Source organism: Mya arenaria, chromosome 4 (genome assembly GCF_026914265.1).
Source record: "Mya arenaria isolate MELC-2E11 chromosome 4, ASM2691426v1".
NCBI classification, from domain to species: Eukaryota; Metazoa; Mollusca; class Bivalvia; order Myida; family Myidae; genus Mya; species Mya arenaria.
The window spans coordinates 64,933,012-64,952,430 of record NC_069125.1 but is presented as its reverse complement, the minus strand read 5'-3'; the positions used below and the strand labels follow the sequence as shown (position 1 = coordinate 64,952,430).

Genomic DNA, 19,419 nt, shown 5'->3' with positions numbered 1-19,419 from the left:
TTCGGTGTGCCGGTCAGTCTATTGCAAAAAAATCTCGGTCGGTCTGTTGCAAAAAATATCGTGTACATACGGAATGTTTCTAAAATTGGTTCGCATCTGAATTCAGAATTCATTTTTTGTTAGGACAAGAAGGCTTCTCTATTTTAGTGTTTTATTTTTAGTACAGATCGCAGAAAAAGGAATAACAAAATATATACATGAATACAAAAGATCACAAGGACTATTTTTCGGCGCATGTGTGCAAGTACTATCGATACCTTATTTCTTATGCATATAAAAAACTGTCTCAACAAGATAAATACACTAAAAGAAAGTAACTGAAGGGCATGTCTTTACTTATAGCATTTTGAATATTTCATCTGTCAATATATATATGTGTACACTGTAATACCAATTTCTTGAAGCACCATTTGGTTGGCACATAAAACGAAAAGGAACGATATCACGAAAATAACATTCTACAAACAAGACTTGAACAAAGCTAGCTACTCATAAATGAAATATGGTTGTTGATTAGCGAGCGGTCTGGGAGATGCAGTGTATGGGGACGTAGCCAACTCTGTGCCCGTGCTTGACCTTGACCATCCCCGGAGGATCGCACGCCCCCCGAGAATTAGGACATGCCTCCAGCTGCTCGCCCCGGTGGACCGTTAGCTCGTTAAAACTCTGAAATCGTGCGCGAGAAGATTCAATGAACTGTTTGAAAGTTATTAACAATAAACATTCATTGTAATTTAACACGGAAGGCTTTTATTAGTTATCAAGTTTTTTTAGAAAAAGAAAAAACAACGCCCAAGTAAGTGATTTTTAGAACTGGACCTAGCCAAAATCAGTAAGGCGGTCTGACTGATGGAACAACTTTGCACTGGAACTACTTGTTGAATTGTGTGCATAACAATGTTTTATTCCTACCTAACCTTAGATACAATGTAGTAGTGTAATATCTGATTCTGATTATTGCTGAAGTGAAAAGTATATAAAAAGTAAAACAAAAATATGCACAGTAAAAGGATAGTGGGCGGTCTATTTACTAATACTGCTACATTTGCATTTAAATCATAATTAGAACCATATTGTAAATACGCGTACAGGAGATACATCCTAAATATTTATATTTACTGTGAAGATTGGATTACAAAATACAAATGAGAGCACTGCAAATGGGTGTCAATGCTCGTCCGTTTTTTGCGTTGACCAAGCTTGATACATAACGCATTTTGCCATTGCAAGCAAAGGTGGCATCATTGTACGATGTTCCACGTGAATATCTGATGGGCAACATTGTACGAAGTATGTGTGTGAAATTCACGTGAATATCTCAAATTTGGCCTAGTCTTATAGCAAAGACGATGGCACCAAGGATTTGGCAATAAATCGAGCTTTTTTTCGAAATCCACCACCACCAACAACAGACGAAACAGGAAAAGCTCTTGTTAGTAGAAGCGTATTAGTTTAATAAAACCTCAAAACTAGAAGCAAAGCTTTAGTTAGTGGCGTTAGTAAAAGCAAGAGTACCGCAGCTATGTGGCCATGCACTACCGTGAGGAATACATTACTTGCTGGCCTCGCCTCCTCCACTGTTGCGTATTCACCCTCATCTATAACTGAAATGGCCAAATCAGGCAACGTGCACTCATGCAAAAAGTACCAACTGTACCGCCTTTTGGCCCAGGGCCCCGTTTCAATACGATATTTTTAGTTGTAAACCTTAAGCTGCTTAAGTTGGGTCTGGGACATCCGTAAAGGTACGTACACAATCTATGTCATAAATGTCCTTACTAAAGAGTTTTATTGAAACGCAGTTAACGCAAAAAACGAGGAATTTTAGATGTTAAGCCTATCGATCGTCATTGAAACGGGGCTCTGCTCTTCATAGATTTACATTTTACAAATTTATATGTATCCAGGTAGACCACAATATTGGATGTCTGTGACCCCACAATGATTTGGTATCATTTAAGGTTATAGACCTGTATATAAAATATTTCTTTACTCAATACATACATGTATGTAATTGTTTGTTCGCAATCACGAAATAGTCTTTTCCTTACTATTGATACCTTTTCAACTGCTGCCTTTTGGTCGTCGTTCTACATATAATTATTATAACTTTAAGGCATTGGTGTTTATTTTCAATTTTACACGGCATACAATCACTTCCGAATTTGCCTTGTCTGCACTTTGAAAGGGTTTTATGAGTAGGGTAAGAACCAAGCTGTTTACAAGTAAGTTATACCAAACTTATGTCTTAAACAAGTCTGGTTTGCCCTGAAAGCATCACAAATAGGCCATTTTTACAAGAAATCGACGGGTATGACGTATTTTTGGTCTTATGACCGAAAATACGTCATACCCGTCGATTTCTTGTAAAAATGGCTGTATATATATGATCTGCAAGCAATTCCCTTTCAAATGACCAGGCATCGAAATCTAACACTAAAAGTCTGTTCTGTTCATTAACGTTAATGATTCGATCAAGTGACAAGCTTTATTTTCCAGCGGATGTTATTTCCTAAACCTGTCATGAAAATAGCAGATTAATGATATAAACCAGTCAAACTACAAACACGAAACCAACATTAATAAAAACATGTATGCACTCCTATATTACTTTTGTAGAAACTTTTACAATTTACCCTATATATGCACATCATGCGATAGTTCTGCATACAGGAAAGCCATTCCACACTTTTCAAATTTTAAAGCAGAGAGAAGTCAGCAAAAAAAACATAAAAATGTGTTTGTGTAATTCGATGGGGGGAATGCCAAAAAATTCTAAGTGACACAGCAGCGGACACGGAATCCATGACTTGAACCTTTGCCCTAGAGCTGTGACATTGACCTTGAGCCGGTAAAACGCGAATGTGGTTTCTGCATGTCGTCTCGATGTGGTAATCATTTAATTGACCCGAGTTTTTTTGTTTTTTTTTAATGAGTTTAGGTATTATTGAGCGGACCCGAAAGCGTGACCGACAAACAGATGGATGGACATCCGCGCGCTAAAAAACATAAGTGATCTGTTTAGAGATTATCCCCACCAATAGGTCTCCTGCCGTTCGATGGCACCGTGGGCCTCTCAGGGGCCGAGAATCGTGGGGGTCCCTGGGCCGGGGGTGGCTGAAAGGCTGGCCGAGAAGGTAGGGCCTTCGTGTTGTAGTAGTTCTCATACAGCACTGGGTCTGAAGTGTGAATGGACTCAAGCAATTTAAAACAACGCATTTCATAAAATTGACATAGATATAGCACTAGATTAGCGTTATATATTCTCAAACAACATATGCATTTATCATCTCAATCAATATTTGCAGCGCGAAATTATCACTTGATACTAGTACATATATATGAAGGACGAAACCTCTAGCTATTCAAATGGGTCGTGTTTTTCAAGCTGTAAAGCATCACCTGGTCGTTTACTGCCGGACTTGTTGGTGTCTATGAAGTCCTGGATGTCCGCGCTGATGTCACACTTCTCGAGCACCATGCGCACGTCCTCGCTACACTGCATGTCAAACAAGCATGGAATACAAACATATAACACAAATATGTAACAAACATGAGAAACAAAAAAGAAACACAAACATGAGAAACAGACATGAAACTGCCAAATCAAGTGCAAAACTATAAATATATTATTTTCCTGATGTCATCGTCGTCCAATCAAACGCTAGTTACTTTAAGCATACTAAACAAGCGATCATTGACCACTGATACGCTGTTTTGCCACTAATATTCATTTTTTCATTATTTTATCATTGGCTGAAGTTTCTAATCAGCTCATTTCAACAATTCTTAAAAGCTTAGTTTTTCACAAAACAAGAGTTGATAGTACATGCATTGTATATGAAACAGATACATATTGTATTTCCATATACGCTTGGTACATCAGTACTTGCGCCTAATGTAACTTCCTGTATTACATCGATAGATGAGAATATGAGATATGATTCATAGAAGCAAGTGGAAAAGCAACATTAAATCCAGCGTACCTCGTCGTGTTTGACGCAAGCCATGGAGTCGACGTTCGTACAGCGCCATAGCAGGTCGCGGACCGAGTCAATCCGGGTCGCCTCCAGCGCCTCAAATTGCTGTGCATAAACATGCAAGGTATACCTAAATCATTGGCTTTTGTTTGCTTTCTCGTCATTATTTTTGGTAGTTATAAGGGACAGCCATATAAATGCAAAAACAGCAAGCCAACAACACACAAAAAGCATTATTACTAGCCACAATTTGCCAGGGTGTCTACGTTCAATAGCTCTGTGGAACGCACATTTCTTTTTGTGTTCTCTATGACTTATACATAACACTAAGTTGGCACATATTATTGAATGAAATAAGAATGAAGCAATAACGAGACCCAGAATGACAATGATCCTACATACGTAACACGCTGCCTCCATTTCGCTCTCCCACTTTGCACGAATACTTTCTAAACTTTCTATTGCACTTTTATACGCCAAATCTGAAATATGAAATGCTCTAGACTGAACTATTCCACTTTGCACGAATACTTTCTAAACTTTATATTGCACTTTTAAACGCCAAATCTGAAATATGAAATGCTCTAAACTGCACTATTCACAACAAAATAAAAAGGTTTTTAGAATGATCAAATATTAAAAAGAATGGCTGGAATCCTCGAGCATATACAAGAAATATACACAAACACAGGTAGATGTGCTTAGGTTTCCATGTCTTACCCAAGAAGTTCCGGGATCGATCCTCACCAAAGGCTCTTTCACTAGGTCTCTCATGATGGAAAGCAGTACTGGTTTCTCACACAGGAAATGTATTTGAGCCTGACTTTAAACGTTTGTATAGTTCTTGTCGATATACTAGAGCTAAATTAAATGGGCGCATACCTGTACCAAACAACGAACAACAAACTTGCCTGCATTGTCGCGGTTGTCCTTACATTTGGCCATTTTGTTTTTCGACTGAAATACATACAGATAAATAGATTAAACAATAGTGTTTGAAAATCGGACTCCATTTGCTATCGATAATCGAATCGAATTGGACCAAGCATTTCGATTTACTATCGGACAATAATCGAAAGTTCATAATATCAGTAATTAATACATTCTTTACACATAATATCATCATGATCATTTAAATGGTTAAACCTGGAATCAGTACGTGTGATGCTATAGTCATGCATTTTGGAACAGTAAGTAAAATTCAATAACCTTTTTCTGTCTAAAATAACTTAACGAAAAAAATAACAACACAACACATACTTAATAATTCAACAAATGGTACACACCGCATCAAGTAAGCCATCTTAGCATTTTATCCATGTAAAAACATATTAAATATTTGTGAACCAGCTTAACATTCAATAACCTGTTATATTGAACATTCATTAGAATATCCTAATTTCATAAAACTTTCACAAAAAAGTAAATTAGTCAATTACAAACGATACCAAAAAAGGTTTAAAAACTGAATGCATCTAGCCGGGATCCCCGGTATTTGCAGGTAAGACCGGACCCACTACATCAAAGAGACAGGTAATTGAAGAAGGTTTTATAAAATATATAAACAATTAAAACAATTTGTAATTTTGGGAGAGTTTATTAGTTTCTAAGCAAAAGTGTTCACCGCATTTGTGTAAGAGAGTGACCAGTCTCTTGTTAAAATGAACCCAATGAGAATTGACCGGAAAGAAAAATTGACATTTACTCGACTTTGACGACAAAACTAAAAAAAAACGTAGTTACCGGAAGTAACACTAGCGACATCGATTTTGGACAACCACTATCGATTGTCGCCGACATAGCATTGTCAGCGACGATTAATCGATTGTACTCGATAATCGTCTCATCACTATTAAACAATGACGACACTGGTACTAGATGTACATACGATACGAAACATTAGCTACAGTCTGGTGTTACATGCCCGACCTTCATAAAGGTTATTAAGCCCTCCGGCCAATACACAATCACAATTACATATACATATATTACAAACATGCTAGCGAGTAATATGCACATGACTACAAGGATGTACCTAATGGCTGCTATAAAGTATAAAATAAAGACATCCATGAAACATGTTTTATTCAAAGGCTTAACAACGTATAATTGATCATATGTTCGAACGAGACTTCTCATATGACGTCAAATATATACAGCATTCGGAGCTCCTCGGCCATTTGTTCAAAAACAACCTCGGATGTATGCCGGTACATCTGTTGAAGTAGTCCGTATTTTTTTGAATAAAAGCATTAATTAAATGTAGTGTTTAAGAGTTGTATTCATTGCTCTCAGTTTAAATTGATTGCCAGTGAAGTGTATTATTACAAACATAATTACGATTCCCAAGAGTTAAGTCATAAATTTCAACTACTAAATAAGATTACTACGCGATCTATTTGCAGCGGACTTAAACGTACCACTTTTTAAGTATGTAAACCGTCCATATACATCCGAGGTTGTTTTTGAAAAAATGGCCGAGGAGTTCCGAATGATATATACAGAAGCTTGATATGTTGAACATTTCGAATATCAACATACAGAAGGCAGATTAACATATAAATGATATTCAACTCCAATGTAACAGCCGAAGCATGGACAGCTGCGTTATTCTTTGTCTTAAGGTTTCAATACGAAACGAATCGAACATTAGAAACTTAGCTTCATGTCAAACACCAATAAAAATAAAACTACTTTTGTTTGTATTTTCTATGCGTCTTGGTCTCCATAACCCATATAAGGAATACAATCTTTGCAATTCCGACGTTCTGACTTTCCCCAAACCGTAAAGAATTTTAGTCAGCAAATAAGGAAAATGTCCTAATTATTCCTTATTTCAAGCATGACACTAGCACCACACTTTAGGGTTTCTAGGCAAACAAGTGCAGCAAACGGGTCTAATATGAATAATTCGGAAAACGTCCAAAAACATCCCAGAACAAAGCGTCATCACACGCCTTCCGAAGAAAGATGAACTACTAAGGGGTGGGGGAGGGGTTATATTGTGACATCCTCCACCGCCATCCCAAGTGTTTACACTCACCTTTTCGAGCTCGTTTTTCTTCGTTGTGACGGCGGTCTTGACAGTCTCGAACGTCTCCTCGGCGCTGTTGAAGTCTTTACACTTTTCCTCGTACGACTTCTTTAGCTGTTAATGGTAGAACAAATGGAATGGGTGTCTTGGAGGTGGTGTTATCATATAGAAATTGTGATACACCAGCGGTCATAAACGTGTGAACCAGCAGAAAATGAATTTGTTTCTGCATAGTAGTTTGGAACGTGCTATGATCATGGGCATCTATATTTCTAGTTTCAGTGGGCCTTTGTTTGAATTCTGATATCATTTTAAGATAACTAGCTGCTGAATTATTAAACAAAAGAATCCGAATAATGGTCAGTAAGAAAACGATCTAAATAATATCTACATTTTCAAAACGTTTAAAACCTGGAATATTGAAACGAGGAATGGAAAGTGTACTTCGACCTAACCGCGATCTTGACTCACCGACATTGTCTTTTGGTATTCATTCTTCTTTGACGAGATGTACCTCTTCACATTTTCTTCTATCTGTGGAGTATAAATTACGGTTTCATTTTGCAATAATGAACTCAACTCAACTCAACATTATCAATAACAAGAAAGAGTGTGAAATCCCCGTTTAAGAGGAAAACGAACGGACGGAAACATAACTAGGATGAACCCTCTTATATCACTCATTCAATTCATTGTGATAGCAAATTGTATTTAATATCCTTTTATCTTTGTTATTTGCAAAGGAGATGTATGGTTTTACTGTTTGTTTATTTTTTTTTTGTTCATCGTTGAACTTTGCGAGGTCGGCCTCTAGCTGGTTGAACATAATGGCAGCCTCCTCATGTACGTTAGCAATCTTTGCCGTCTGCTCCTTTAGGGCCCGCCAACTCTCGCCGAGACCCCTGATATGGATTATAAAGTTACGGGGTTAGTAGGTGACCTTTTATGGGATATACGGGGCAAAGAAAACCATATCGGGTGAGAGCGAAGCGAAAATAAATATAAAAATGCAATTTCGGTGATGTGGTTTAATAATGCACCGTATATCCGATATCGGATCAAGTATTATATTAGTAGTATCACTATTGTATTTTAGGTCTTGTCTGTACATGCATTATAATGGACGTATTTTATGAGTTATTTTATCATGTTTTTTTCATCTTATTTTGCTAGTTGAGTATGAAATTAGTTTTTCATTTAATTTCCGCTAATATCCGATAATTTCCTCATTGAGAAAATTAATTATTAATTATGTACAAACATGGTTGCATGGTTGCTTTATAATTGTAGAGGAAGCCATGGAAAAAACAACACGGTAAAACATACATAATCCCATAATCATTTTCTACTTCGAAACGAACTTTGGACAGTATAAAAAGAACGCTTGAGATTAATGAAAATATTACCAGCAGAGGTATTACACAGTATAATGCTAACTATTATGTTCTCCATGATGGTTAGACGTGCTATTACATACCCAGTCTCGTCCTTACAGTCGGTCTTCCTGGCCAGGTTACCCAAGGCCTTGCTGTAGTCAGACTCCGCCTTCGCCCTGCATGGGACAAAGGTACACAGATGATATTTACATGTATGCAATTGTGACCTAAATAGAAATATGAGGAAAGGGTTCCAATATGTTGCTTAGGCGGGAAGTGCATCATAGAATTTGCACCCTTTCTTTCCTTAAATTAACATGTTTTGATGCAAAAATATTCAACACTTGAATGTGACTTAATTTGACTGACCTCTCCTTGAAATAGTGGGTGATGTCTGCGCACACCTTGCGCCCATCCTTCATCCGCTTACATAGCCGGTCCCAGCCCAGCGTCCCGCAGATGTCCGAGTCCTAAAAACAAACATGGCATATAAGTGAGTGTAAGAGACTTTCAATGTAACTAATATATGCGAGAGTTCGTATGTGCTTGTGCATGATGGAATTTCTATAGTAATATAACTATCCTACGTTCTCCATCTGAAGAAAAATGCTCATTGCAGAAGCAACTCTAGACAACTTTGGCTCCATTTCGACATAATGTTTTATAGACACGAGGAACAACAACACAAACCAATATAAATACATGTATTGTAATATTTTTATTTATTTAGTTTATTGCTTACAACATATATGACAGTTTCAGTTAAACATATAATTCACCCTCTTGTCACTTGGTGCTCATATATTGATTGTCGCAGGTTTTTTTCAAAGAAAGGAAACATAATTTCCGAACTTCTCAGACTATCTTTGTGCATCTGAAATTCACATATTTCGAAAATTGTCGCTTTAATGCGTCGCCTTTATAACTATTTTAGCAATTAATCTACAAGGACCCTCACTTTTCTTTTGGGTCAGACACCGAAACCTTTAAGTGTCGCGAGTAACAATCCTTAATCGTCATGTAAAGTTGAAATGAGGGAGTCATACAGCTATTTTTATAATAACGGACGCACTAACGTTTCTGGTTTATGTTCTTTTCCCTTTTTTAAAAAGCCTAAAACGTGTAGATGTATGTTGTTTTCATTAGAAAACATAACCAAATAGCTCCTAACACTAATGGACACAGCCCCTTATACATTTGTTGGCTGGACGGACGTACGGGACGGACGGACGGACGGGACAGAACGGAACGGAACGAACGAAACGAAACGAAACGCACGAAAACAAACAACGAACGAACCAAAGAAACGAACGAAAGATATTTTTTTTTCAAATTAGTAATTGTATTGAAAACAACCTTTTTCGCTAATATGAACTCTTTGAGGTACTAGTAGTACCTTTAAGTACTAAACACACTACTATTTCTGTGTCAGCTGAGAAACATTATATACAGTGAACATAGTGCAGTAAAACATTTATATATGCGAAATGTATATATCGTTTGATATATGTAAACGTAGCTTTACATGACCAACTCCAACGAACCTTTTAGCAAGGTATAACATTACGAGTTTGTTATTTAGTTGTAAGTTGTCTTACAGGTATGTTTTATAGTCAACTAACGATGCAAAAGGGAAGAGTATGTCATGCCGAGACAGGTCATATCTCAGGTGACATAATTAAACCATGTTTCAAAGATGATCCTCTGTCAACATTGTTTACATTGAGAACTTTCAAAGATATAACATTCAATTTAATTGATTTGTATATAGAACACAGTTTAATGGCGTTCATGTTTATATCGGAAGAAAAAAACAAATTATATCGTTAAGCATTCCCTGAAGAAGACAGATACTGAACAATATGTAAAACAAACTATTATGTAAGACAGATAAGTGTTGACAATGACAGGAAACCATTATTCATTTTTTTAAATGTGAGTTTATGTGAGTCAGCTCCAACACCGCTTAAAAATAACCTGCTGCTGTTGTAATTACTTCTACTACTTCCACCACTACTTTTACTAGCAATACCACGAATTGTATTACTACTACTACTACTATTTCTACTGCTGGTACTCTCGTTGCTGTTGAAGTATTAAGAATCCTGCTGCTTCTGGTCTCGCCAATCATGTTTTTTATTATATAGATAATAAATGATTGAGATACTTATATGGACTCACCCAAAATGCCTCCGCAAAGGTTAGTCCTCTCGTCATGATGGCGTTGTTGATGTATTTTCATACCAGGATGAACCAATGCATTTGTACTTCCTATTTTGTTATATCATAAACACAAGATAATACAATACCTTAAACGTATACAGACCAGGTTAAGGTAGCATTCAAAAGAGTGATTTTAATATACGTTCACATTCGACATATACGGTTTCTCATTGCGTTCTAAACTTGATATAAGGTTTACAATTTAAACTTTAGACCGCAGTTTAACTTCCCTGTTTCAAAGACCACTTCACATTTAACTCTTAAACACTGAAAGAAACAAAACCTTCATATCCTCTTTTATTGCTTCAGTGTATTACTCAGTCAAGCATGAGTACCAATTAATGACAGTGAACGAATTAGCTTATGCAAATATCTAAACGCTATAATATTATGCACTAACACATTGAATATTTGCATATTTGAAGAGTATTAATCATATCTTGATCATCTGTGCAATTTACATGTTTGAAAGATTGTGTGTATATATAGTATATCGTATCACTTAGTTTAATGAAAAGATTAATAATGATATTCATATCAAATATGACCGATTGCAGTTTTGATGTATGTTCACCAAGTATCTGATAAACCCAGTGGACTTGCTCTTAATTGAATGGTGTAACGAGCGTTTTGAGTTCATAAAGTTGTCACATCCATCAGTAATCGACATTAAGCTAGACGTTTAGGTCTAAATTCAAAACGAAATGAGCTCGAATGTCGAAGTTCAGCTCGACAATGTAAATAAACAGAAACCTGAATATCGAGCTTGCTCGTCATTGTCGGCGACATTCATCTCGATATTAACCTGAACGTTCAGTTCGACATTCACCTCAACGTCCACCTCGAAATTCACCCCAACGTTTAGCTCGACATTCACCTGAACGTTCAGTATTACATTCACCCCAACGTTGAATTCGAATTTCATCTCAACGATTAGCTCGACATTCACCTCAACGTTCAGTTTGACATTCACCTCAACGTTCAGCTAAATATTTACGTCAGCGTTCAGTTTGACATTCATCTATACGTTCAATATGACATTCACCTAAACGTTCAGTTCGACATTCACCTCAACGTTCCGTTTGACATTCACGTAAACGTTCAGTTCGCGTTCGCCTCAACTTTTAGTTCGATATTAACCTCAACGTTTAGCTCGACATTCACCTCAATGTTCAGCTAAATATTTACGTCAGCGTTCAATTTGACATTCACCTCAACGTTCAGTTTGATATTTATCTCAACGTTTAGCTCGACATTCACATTAAGGTTCAGCTCGACAATCACCTCAACGTTCAGCTCAATATTCACCTCAGCTTTCAGTTTGACATTCACCTCAACGTTCAGTCTGACATTCACCTCTACATTCAGATTGACATTCACCTTTACTTTCAGTTTGACATTCACCTTTACGTTCAGTTTGACATTCAATTCAACGTTCCGTTCGACATTCGCCTGAACGTTCCGTTCGCCATTCTTCTAAACGTTCAGTTGCATTCGCCTCAACATTCAGTTCGATATTAACCTCAACGTTCAACTCGACATTCACCTCAACGTTCAGCTCGACATTTATCACCTAAACATTCAGATCGACATTCACCTCAACGTTCAACTCGACATTTACCTCAACGTTCAGCTCGACATTAACCACCTAAACATCCAGATCGACATTCACCTCAACGTTCAACTCGACATTCACCTCAACGTTCAACTCGACATTTACCTCAACGTTCAGCTTGACATTTATCTCAACGTTCAACTCGACATTCACCTCAACGTTCAGCTCGACATTCACCACCTAAACATTCAGATCGACATTCACCTCAATGTTCAACTCGACATTTACCTCAACAGTCAACTTGACATTTACCTCAACGTTCAACTCGACATTCACCTCAACGTTCAGCTCGACATTCACCACCTAAACATTCACCTCAACGTTCAACTCGACATTCACCTCAACGTTTAGCTCGACATTCACCACCTCAACGTTCAGCTCGACATTCACAATTCAGCTCACCTTTCCATTCAGATCGACATTCATCCCAACGTTCAACTCGACATTTACCTCAATGTTCAGCTTAACATTCACCATTCAGCTCAACGTTCAGCTCGACATTCAGCTCAACGTTCAGCTCGACATACATCTCAACGTTTACCTCGACATCCACCTCAACGTTCAGCTCGACATTCACCACAACGTCCAGCCAGACATTCAGCTTGATATTCACCTCAACGTTCAGCTTGACATTCACCATTCACCTCAACGTTCAGCTCGACATTCAGCTCAACGTTCAGCTCGACATACATCTCAACGTTTACCTCGACATCCACCTCAACGTTCAGCTCGACATTCACCACAACGTCCAGCATGACATTCACCACCTCAACATTCAGCTCGATATTGACTTGATATTCACCTCAACGTTCAGCTTGACATTCACCATTCACCTCAACGTTCAGCTCGACATTCACTTCAACGTTCAGCTCGGCATTCACTTCAACGTCCGTTAGGACATTCACCACCTCAACATTCAGCTCGATATTGACTTGATATTCACCTCAACGTTCAGCTTGACATTCACCATTCACCTCAACGTTCAGCTCGACATTCACTTCAACGTTCAGCTCGGCATTCACTTCAACGTTCAGCTCGACATTCACCATTCAGCTCAACGTTCAGCTCGACATTTAGCTCAACGTTCAGCTCGACATTCACCTCAACGTTCAGCTCGACATTCACTTCAACGTTCAGCTCGACATTCACTTCAACGTTCACTTCGACATTCACCTCAACGTTTACCTCTACATTCACCTCAACGTTTTCCTCCACATTCACCTATTCGTTCACCTCAACATTCAACTCGACGTTTACCTCGTCGTCCGCCTCAACGTTCAGTTTGACTTTCTACTCAACATTCAACTCGATATTCGCCTCAATTATTTAGGTTGACATTCACCTCAACGTCTAGTTCGACATTCACCTTAATTTTCAACTCGACTTTCACCATTAACCAGCATTTAGGGAACCACGCTTAATAGTTAGTATTTTGTTATAATGGTATAGGATTGGATACTGCTGAGGATTTTTCATCCTTTTTTGCGTTAACAATAATTATTATTTTGACCTTGCAAGGAAAGCAATGTTCTATGTAATACAAACGGCCCACAAGATCAATTAACTTAGTCTATATATTCAATTACATCCGTTTGATGCCATAAATGCGAAAATGTTATTATATGGTTCGGAAATATGGGTTAGGGAAGACGTTAACAAAGTTGAACACTTTCAATTGTGTTATGGTAAATTTTATATGTAAGTGGTAACACGAATCTTATTACGTTAACCAGTGAAATTCGCAAGCCATAACTAGTTAACCTGCTCGTGTTGTATAGCTAAAGCAGTAATAGGTGACAGTTTGGACACTTTCAAGCCTGTTTTCATGATATTTGGTAAATGATATTTATCTTACCAAAAAACCGCGAATATTAACTAGATAGCTAGATAATCATCGCAAAACTTTAGTGGTTTCACGAAACAATTCGCGAACGTTATCCGCTTATCTTACGGGAGTTATATGCAACCATACAATAAAAAAATGGTGTCTCCTCCCTTCTTTATCATCAATAGTTTGTCCTAGAATACGTCCTTGAGGCACGTCCGATCCGTGTTCGCGGGGAAAACTCGTCTTTACTGGAAATGATCAGAAAATGAATGACAACACAGTAAATAAAAAAATGTTGAGCGGGTCATAGCTCACCCAAACCAAATGGGCGCGTACACTGGATATGATGATGAAGGTGCAGTCAAAAGAAGCCTGAGCTCACAATTAAACCCTTGTACATCATTTATACCAAGAGATAATATTGAAACAAACTGTTACTGAGTATTGTTATAATGAATATTTACACCGGACAAGGATTGGCCTAAAATATCTAAAAATGGTGGCCCAAACTCTATATATAACAATAAATGAAATAGAATGCATAAACACTTTTGCTTAAAACAAAACACACGGAGAATAAAACGTTAATCTTTGTTCAAATCTGAACATTTTTCTACATAGAAATGAAACATTTTAATAAAGCCTAGGCTATAATTGCATTTCGAACATTTTAATGTATAATTGTGAAAAAAGGGTGACTTTAAAACTTAATATAATTATTTCCGTTTCAATTTGACAAATTATCATCTTCTTGAGTGGTTTCTCGCTTGGCGGAAGGATTTTGTCGTGGTTGCACTTGGTTGTTGTGCTGTGGAATATAATAAGGTTAACGCATGTTCGGCCTCTCCACGTTTTAAAACGATAACATTTATTTAATTGAAAATAATACCGTCGCAAATATGTCATTTCGTATTTTTGCCGCGCAACTTCGGTTTTTCAGTATAAGGTTGGCCAAATAGACACGTACATGTCTATTTTGATTCTTTGTTTCCTATAGGAATGAATCTTAAAGGCTCACGTTAAATCAAAGTTTGAACTTGTTGTGTCATTTATGAACATTAAAGTTATTAGAAAAATAATATAAAATAATAATATTATCTTTTTTAAGGATGTACTCTCACAGATTGACAGTTTTGACAAATTTATATTTTGCCTTGGAATGAGCCAACTTTTGTGCAAACGTCTGGAAAACAGTGACATAAGACTGTTTATAAAATATCAGATCGCAGTTTTTAATATTTCTGAAAAAATCTGAAAAATGAAATGTTTGGCAATTGTCCAGACAATTGAGGGCTGGGCCAGTATTCCATATTGATGGTGGTGGTGGTAGTGGTGGTGGTGTTAGTAGTTTATACTCCGGGTCCCGACGTGAGCACTTTGTAGGGTCCCAGATTGATAGTTCAACCACCGGACACCTATCCTTGGCAGACTATCAGGCGGTTAACTTGTACTAGGTGCATTCACCTCTGCAAGGAACTGACAACTTCTGTACATGCCAGGGGCAGTGGTACAGTGCGAAAAGTCTCGAATAGTCGTAGAAAGGATTTCAGAACTAATCACAACAGAAGAAACTTGGTCCGCCCGGGAATTGAACCCGGGTTGTCCGATTCACAGTCCAACGCTCTACCGATTAAGCTAACCGGGCGGACAAATTGATCTTATCCTTATCCTTAGATATACCCCATGATTCCTTTCAACATATTGGTCAGCTGAATATACCGGTCAATCAAAGCACTTAATCTAGTCTTAATTTAAGTTCAATATAAGTTGCTTCTTGAATACGGCCCCTGTTATATGTAATTGTTAGAGGTTACACACCACCATTGTTATTCCCTATATAATTCAATGTAAAATTATTATTTTTAGACAACATTTAAAGGCATTTCGAGCGAATGCAGGCTATGATAACCACATATATTCTTAAAGTACAAGCTTTAAATTACCTTTTAAGCCAATAAAAAAGGGGTGTCAAGTTATTCCTAAGAAAAATCACTCCACTTGAAAAACAAACTCTAAAAATTGCACCGTCCGCCATGGCAGATCTTCCAAAATGACCTTTCAACTATAGGGCAGCGGTTAATGCTTTAATCTCTACTCTATATGATAAATCAAGCAAGAATAGATACTTAAGGTATAAAAGTTTCAGGAATAATGATATTTTTGATTTACAGTGTATTGAGCATGTGAAAACATGTCTATCAATCATAAGAACATTTTTTTTTATTGAGAATTTTCCACACAACGGAAGTACATATGACGTAATGGTGACGTCATTCCTTAAATGACATGAAGCCAATTCTTAATGAATAATAATGGGCGGAGTGAGCGTAGCGAACTGACTTAGAATACAACCTCATTGGCCGATCCATTGACAACACAAAATCTGACGCAGGGAATGTGTATTGCTTGAGTGGCAGTAGGCGGACCTTTAAACATCCGCGAAAGGTGAAATTTTAAATGATTAAGTCTAGTGCTTAATGGTTGCCTATCTGCAATTTAATTGGCTAAAAATGTAGGTTGTATTCTAATGTAAGTTATTTAATATAATTTGATTTGAGGCGTTGATGCAAAATTCAACTGTTTCTAAGACAAACAAATATAAAAACAAATGCCAAAACTGTCGATCTGTGAGAGTGCACAATATGGCATAATTACAGATTTAATAACAAAACATCAAATGTTCTATATGACCCTCTAAAATACATACAGATTTGAAATTAATTATGAACAATTCACACATCATAGGCTTAGATGAACTCGGCCCCGTCCCAGTCCAGTCTGTCTGGGTGGCGGTTGATTCTGTTATTGGTGGATTAAGCCTCCCATATATGCTTTTTTATAGTAGACTTTTTTGAGTTCTTACATTTTATTCAATGGCTGGCATTTTAATACATCATCTATGGCATTTTAAAAAAATGCCGAGTTTTTAATTAAATTTCACCAAGACGAGTTCGAACTGGCTTGTGACTTTGCAACCTTTACCTTGGACAATACACACATGAGTGTTATAGGTGGTAGTTTTCAATTTGCATTTATGCTAGAAACCAATATTTGCCCAAACTGGGGGACCAACGTGAAATATTTTCTTTAAGAATTTAAGGGAGGTACATGTTCGATGCGGAACAAAATGGCAGACTCTTTGACTATTTTGGTGATTTCGAAGGATATTTTGACCTGGTAAGTAAGTTTATATCACTTTTATCGCAATTTAAATACGTCTACCGGGAGGCCTGACAAGTAAGCCCTGTAACACAGCATAGCAGCATCGCCGCATATAAAATGTGTTCTTTTTTTTCGTTTATGCGGTGATTTTCAACGCATAAACAGGGCGACCACGTTTATGCGGCGACGTTCAACGCATAAAGCAGAAATTGCTTATATGGAGCGCAACTGTGCCTTTTTGCCACATAAAGAGGATTAACTAAACCCTTTATTATAAAGATAAAAAATAATATTTCAACAAAAACGATGGTGATGACGTTGATGATTGATGATGGTGATGTCCGTCCGTCCGTCCCGAAATCTTGTGAAATGGGAGTCTCCAGAGTCACTTACATTTATTCATTGGTGTATGAATGATGATAGTGGTGGTTGTGATTGTGGAGATGATGGTGATGGTTGTAATGATGTTGTTGATTATGATGATGATTAAGATTAGGGCGTAGCATATTACTGTCATTTTGAAAAAATACGGGAATGATGATGATGATGATGATGATGATGGTGGTGGTTGTAGTGATGATGATGGTGGTTGTGATGATTATTACTCCCCTTGGAGTGTTCACATCTACATTTTCTTGGTTACAAATGACTAGTGCATGAAACCACAATCAATGACCATGATGACCCCCCTTATCAGTCATCTGAGTCCTCTTGTTCAAGTGACCAAAACTAATGTTGTGTTGAAATTTTTGGAAGTAATTTCATTTTCAAAAGTTTTTCTTTCGTTGCCCTGGTAACCAGAGATATACGCTGATGACCTAGACGTGAATAAATTTCACAATCGCACAATTACCAGTGGTTCTTGACATTGAAATAATTCTTAGCTCATCTGAGCACAAAGAGCACATGCGGAGCTGTGAGGTTTGTTGGATTTCTGTTGTTTGTCCCTCGTTAACAATTGGCTTTTATAGAAACGTTTGAAATGACGTTGAAAGTGCGCATTGTCAAGGGTACATGCCACCAGTCGGCAAGGCAAAGAAAAAGGCAAGAATATATGTTAAATCATACGACGATTCATGATCTTTCTTCTGAATTTCCAAAATGACGGTGTTGTGCGTTGTCGTAACATATATTCCCGCCATAAGTCGGGCCAAACGTCATTTCAAACGTTTTCGTAGAAAGGTCAATTGGTTTGGTTCACATTCAAACCGATCTTACTAAATCTTTGTCATAATTTACGTCTCGAAAAGTCTAGTTCAAAGCTAAGTTAAGTGGACACAAAAAACTAAGTCCGATCTTGATGAAACTTTATCAACCACTATTGTACTAGTATGTTTGGTTGTTTTTTTGCGGCGAAGGTGTGCCTTTTTGCCAAATAAGAAAGTCCTGTTTATGCGTTGAAAATCACCGCATAAAAGTGGTCGATTTCGTTTATGCGGCGATGCTGTTATGCGACGTTACAAAGCCCCTCTCGGGGTTTTAACCTATGTTTCTAGAGGCCTTAGCAAAAAAACGTTTTTGAATTTATATAAAGCTGAATGATTATTTGTTGACAAAGTGAAATTGAACATAGCGAGACTTGAAACTGTGTATTTTGTCAAAATATACCGTTCTTGTACCTATTTTAGCTTATTTTTATTGAGTTTTTGCAACCTTACATATGAATGAATGAATTTCATGACGATGACTTGTGCACCTAACATGTGTACTACATGGCCAATTTTATAACGTTTAAAAAGATTTTATGTTTGCCGTGGAAGTTTTATGCAGGTTATGGACCCTTGACGGAACGGGCCAAAATACACCGAGCGAGTTTGATGTCCATATGACGACCGAAACTGTAGTTATTCTCTGGAAACGATTATCTTGACCATTGACCAAATGGACCCAAATGCAATTCTATGCGAGCGCTTCACATGTTCTTACTATTAAACAAGTTTGGTGTCCATATGATGGACGAAACTTAAGTCATTCACTGGAAAGTTTGACGGACGCCCGCCCGCCTGACCGACCGACCAACGACACACCATTGTTATAACCCGGTTTTCGTTGTAAACCTGGTTAGAAAACTTGTTTTAACAGTGTGTGAATCAGACAATAGCTGTTCAAACGGTTGTCAGAGATTTAAAAAAAAACACGGAAGGATTTTCAATAGTTTACATTAGTAAATGTAAGCCAGGTGTAGTATCATGATAATTTAT

At 37.3% G+C, this 19,419-nt stretch overlaps 2 protein-coding genes across 4 annotated transcripts; both read right to left on the bottom strand.

The window, feature by feature from the left end:
- Positions 1-134: 134 nt before the first annotated feature.
- LOC128230027 (proline-serine-threonine phosphatase-interacting protein 1-like) lies at positions 135-11,025 on the bottom strand. Of its 3 annotated transcripts, none has more exons than XM_052942006.1 (13): positions 10,572-11,025; positions 8,760-8,860; positions 8,492-8,566; positions 7,775-7,916; positions 7,486-7,548; positions 7,024-7,128; positions 4,892-4,937; positions 4,383-4,462; positions 3,987-4,085; positions 3,403-3,499; positions 3,039-3,179; positions 1,516-1,604; positions 135-666 (listed from the first exon to the last, which is right to left on the bottom strand). In XM_052942006.1, exons 1-13 carry the CDS (start codon positions 10,605-10,607, stop codon positions 514-516), a joined length of 1,227 nt encoding a protein of 408 aa, XP_052797966.1. In that variant the 5' UTR covers positions 10,608-11,025; the 3' UTR covers positions 135-513. The 3 variants fall into 3 exon arrangements, with proteins under 3 accessions (XP_052797966.1, XP_052797967.1, XP_052797968.1); XM_052942007.1 differs by having other exon boundaries at positions 526-666; positions 1,557-1,604; positions 10,572-11,020; XM_052942008.1 differs by lacking the exon at positions 1,516-1,604 and having other exon boundaries at positions 527-666; positions 10,572-11,019.
- Positions 11,026-11,337: 312 nt separating this feature from the next.
- Positions 11,338-12,868, bottom strand: LOC128230990 (ring-infected erythrocyte surface antigen-like). Its single transcript, XM_052943414.1, has 3 exons — positions 12,703-12,868; positions 11,826-11,971; positions 11,338-11,598 (listed from the first exon to the last, which is right to left on the bottom strand). The coding sequence occupies exons 1-3, from the start codon at positions 12,866-12,868 to the stop codon at positions 11,338-11,340; spliced, it is 573 nt and encodes a 190-aa protein (XP_052799374.1).
- Positions 12,869-19,419: the final 6,551 nt, after the last annotated feature.

Bases quoted from the DNA above. Each gene is read 5' to 3' on its own strand.
- LOC128230027 (XM_052942006.1), bottom strand. From the start codon at position 10,607: ATGACGAGAGGACTAACCTTTGCGGAGGCATTTTGG. The intron at 7,129-7,485 runs GTGAGTCAAGAT...TACCATTAACAG, and splicing joins AATACCAAAAGACAATGTCG to CTAAAGAAGTCGTACGAGGA. The intron at 4,463-4,891 runs GCAAGTTTGTTG...TTCATATTTCAG, and splicing joins GGACAACCGCGACAATGCAG to ATTTGGCGTATAAAAGTGCA.
- LOC128230990 (XM_052943414.1), bottom strand. From the start codon at position 12,868: ATGGTGAATGTCAAGCTGAACGTTGAGGTGAATATCAAGCTGAATGTC. The intron at 11,972-12,702 runs GTGAATGTTAAG...ATCTGAATGTAG, and splicing joins GCTGAACGTTGAGCTGAATG to AGGTGAATGTCAGACTGAAC. The intron at 11,599-11,825 runs GTGAATGTCAAA...GTAAATATTTAG, and splicing joins ATATCAAACTGAACGTTGAG to CTGAACGTTGAGGTGAATGT.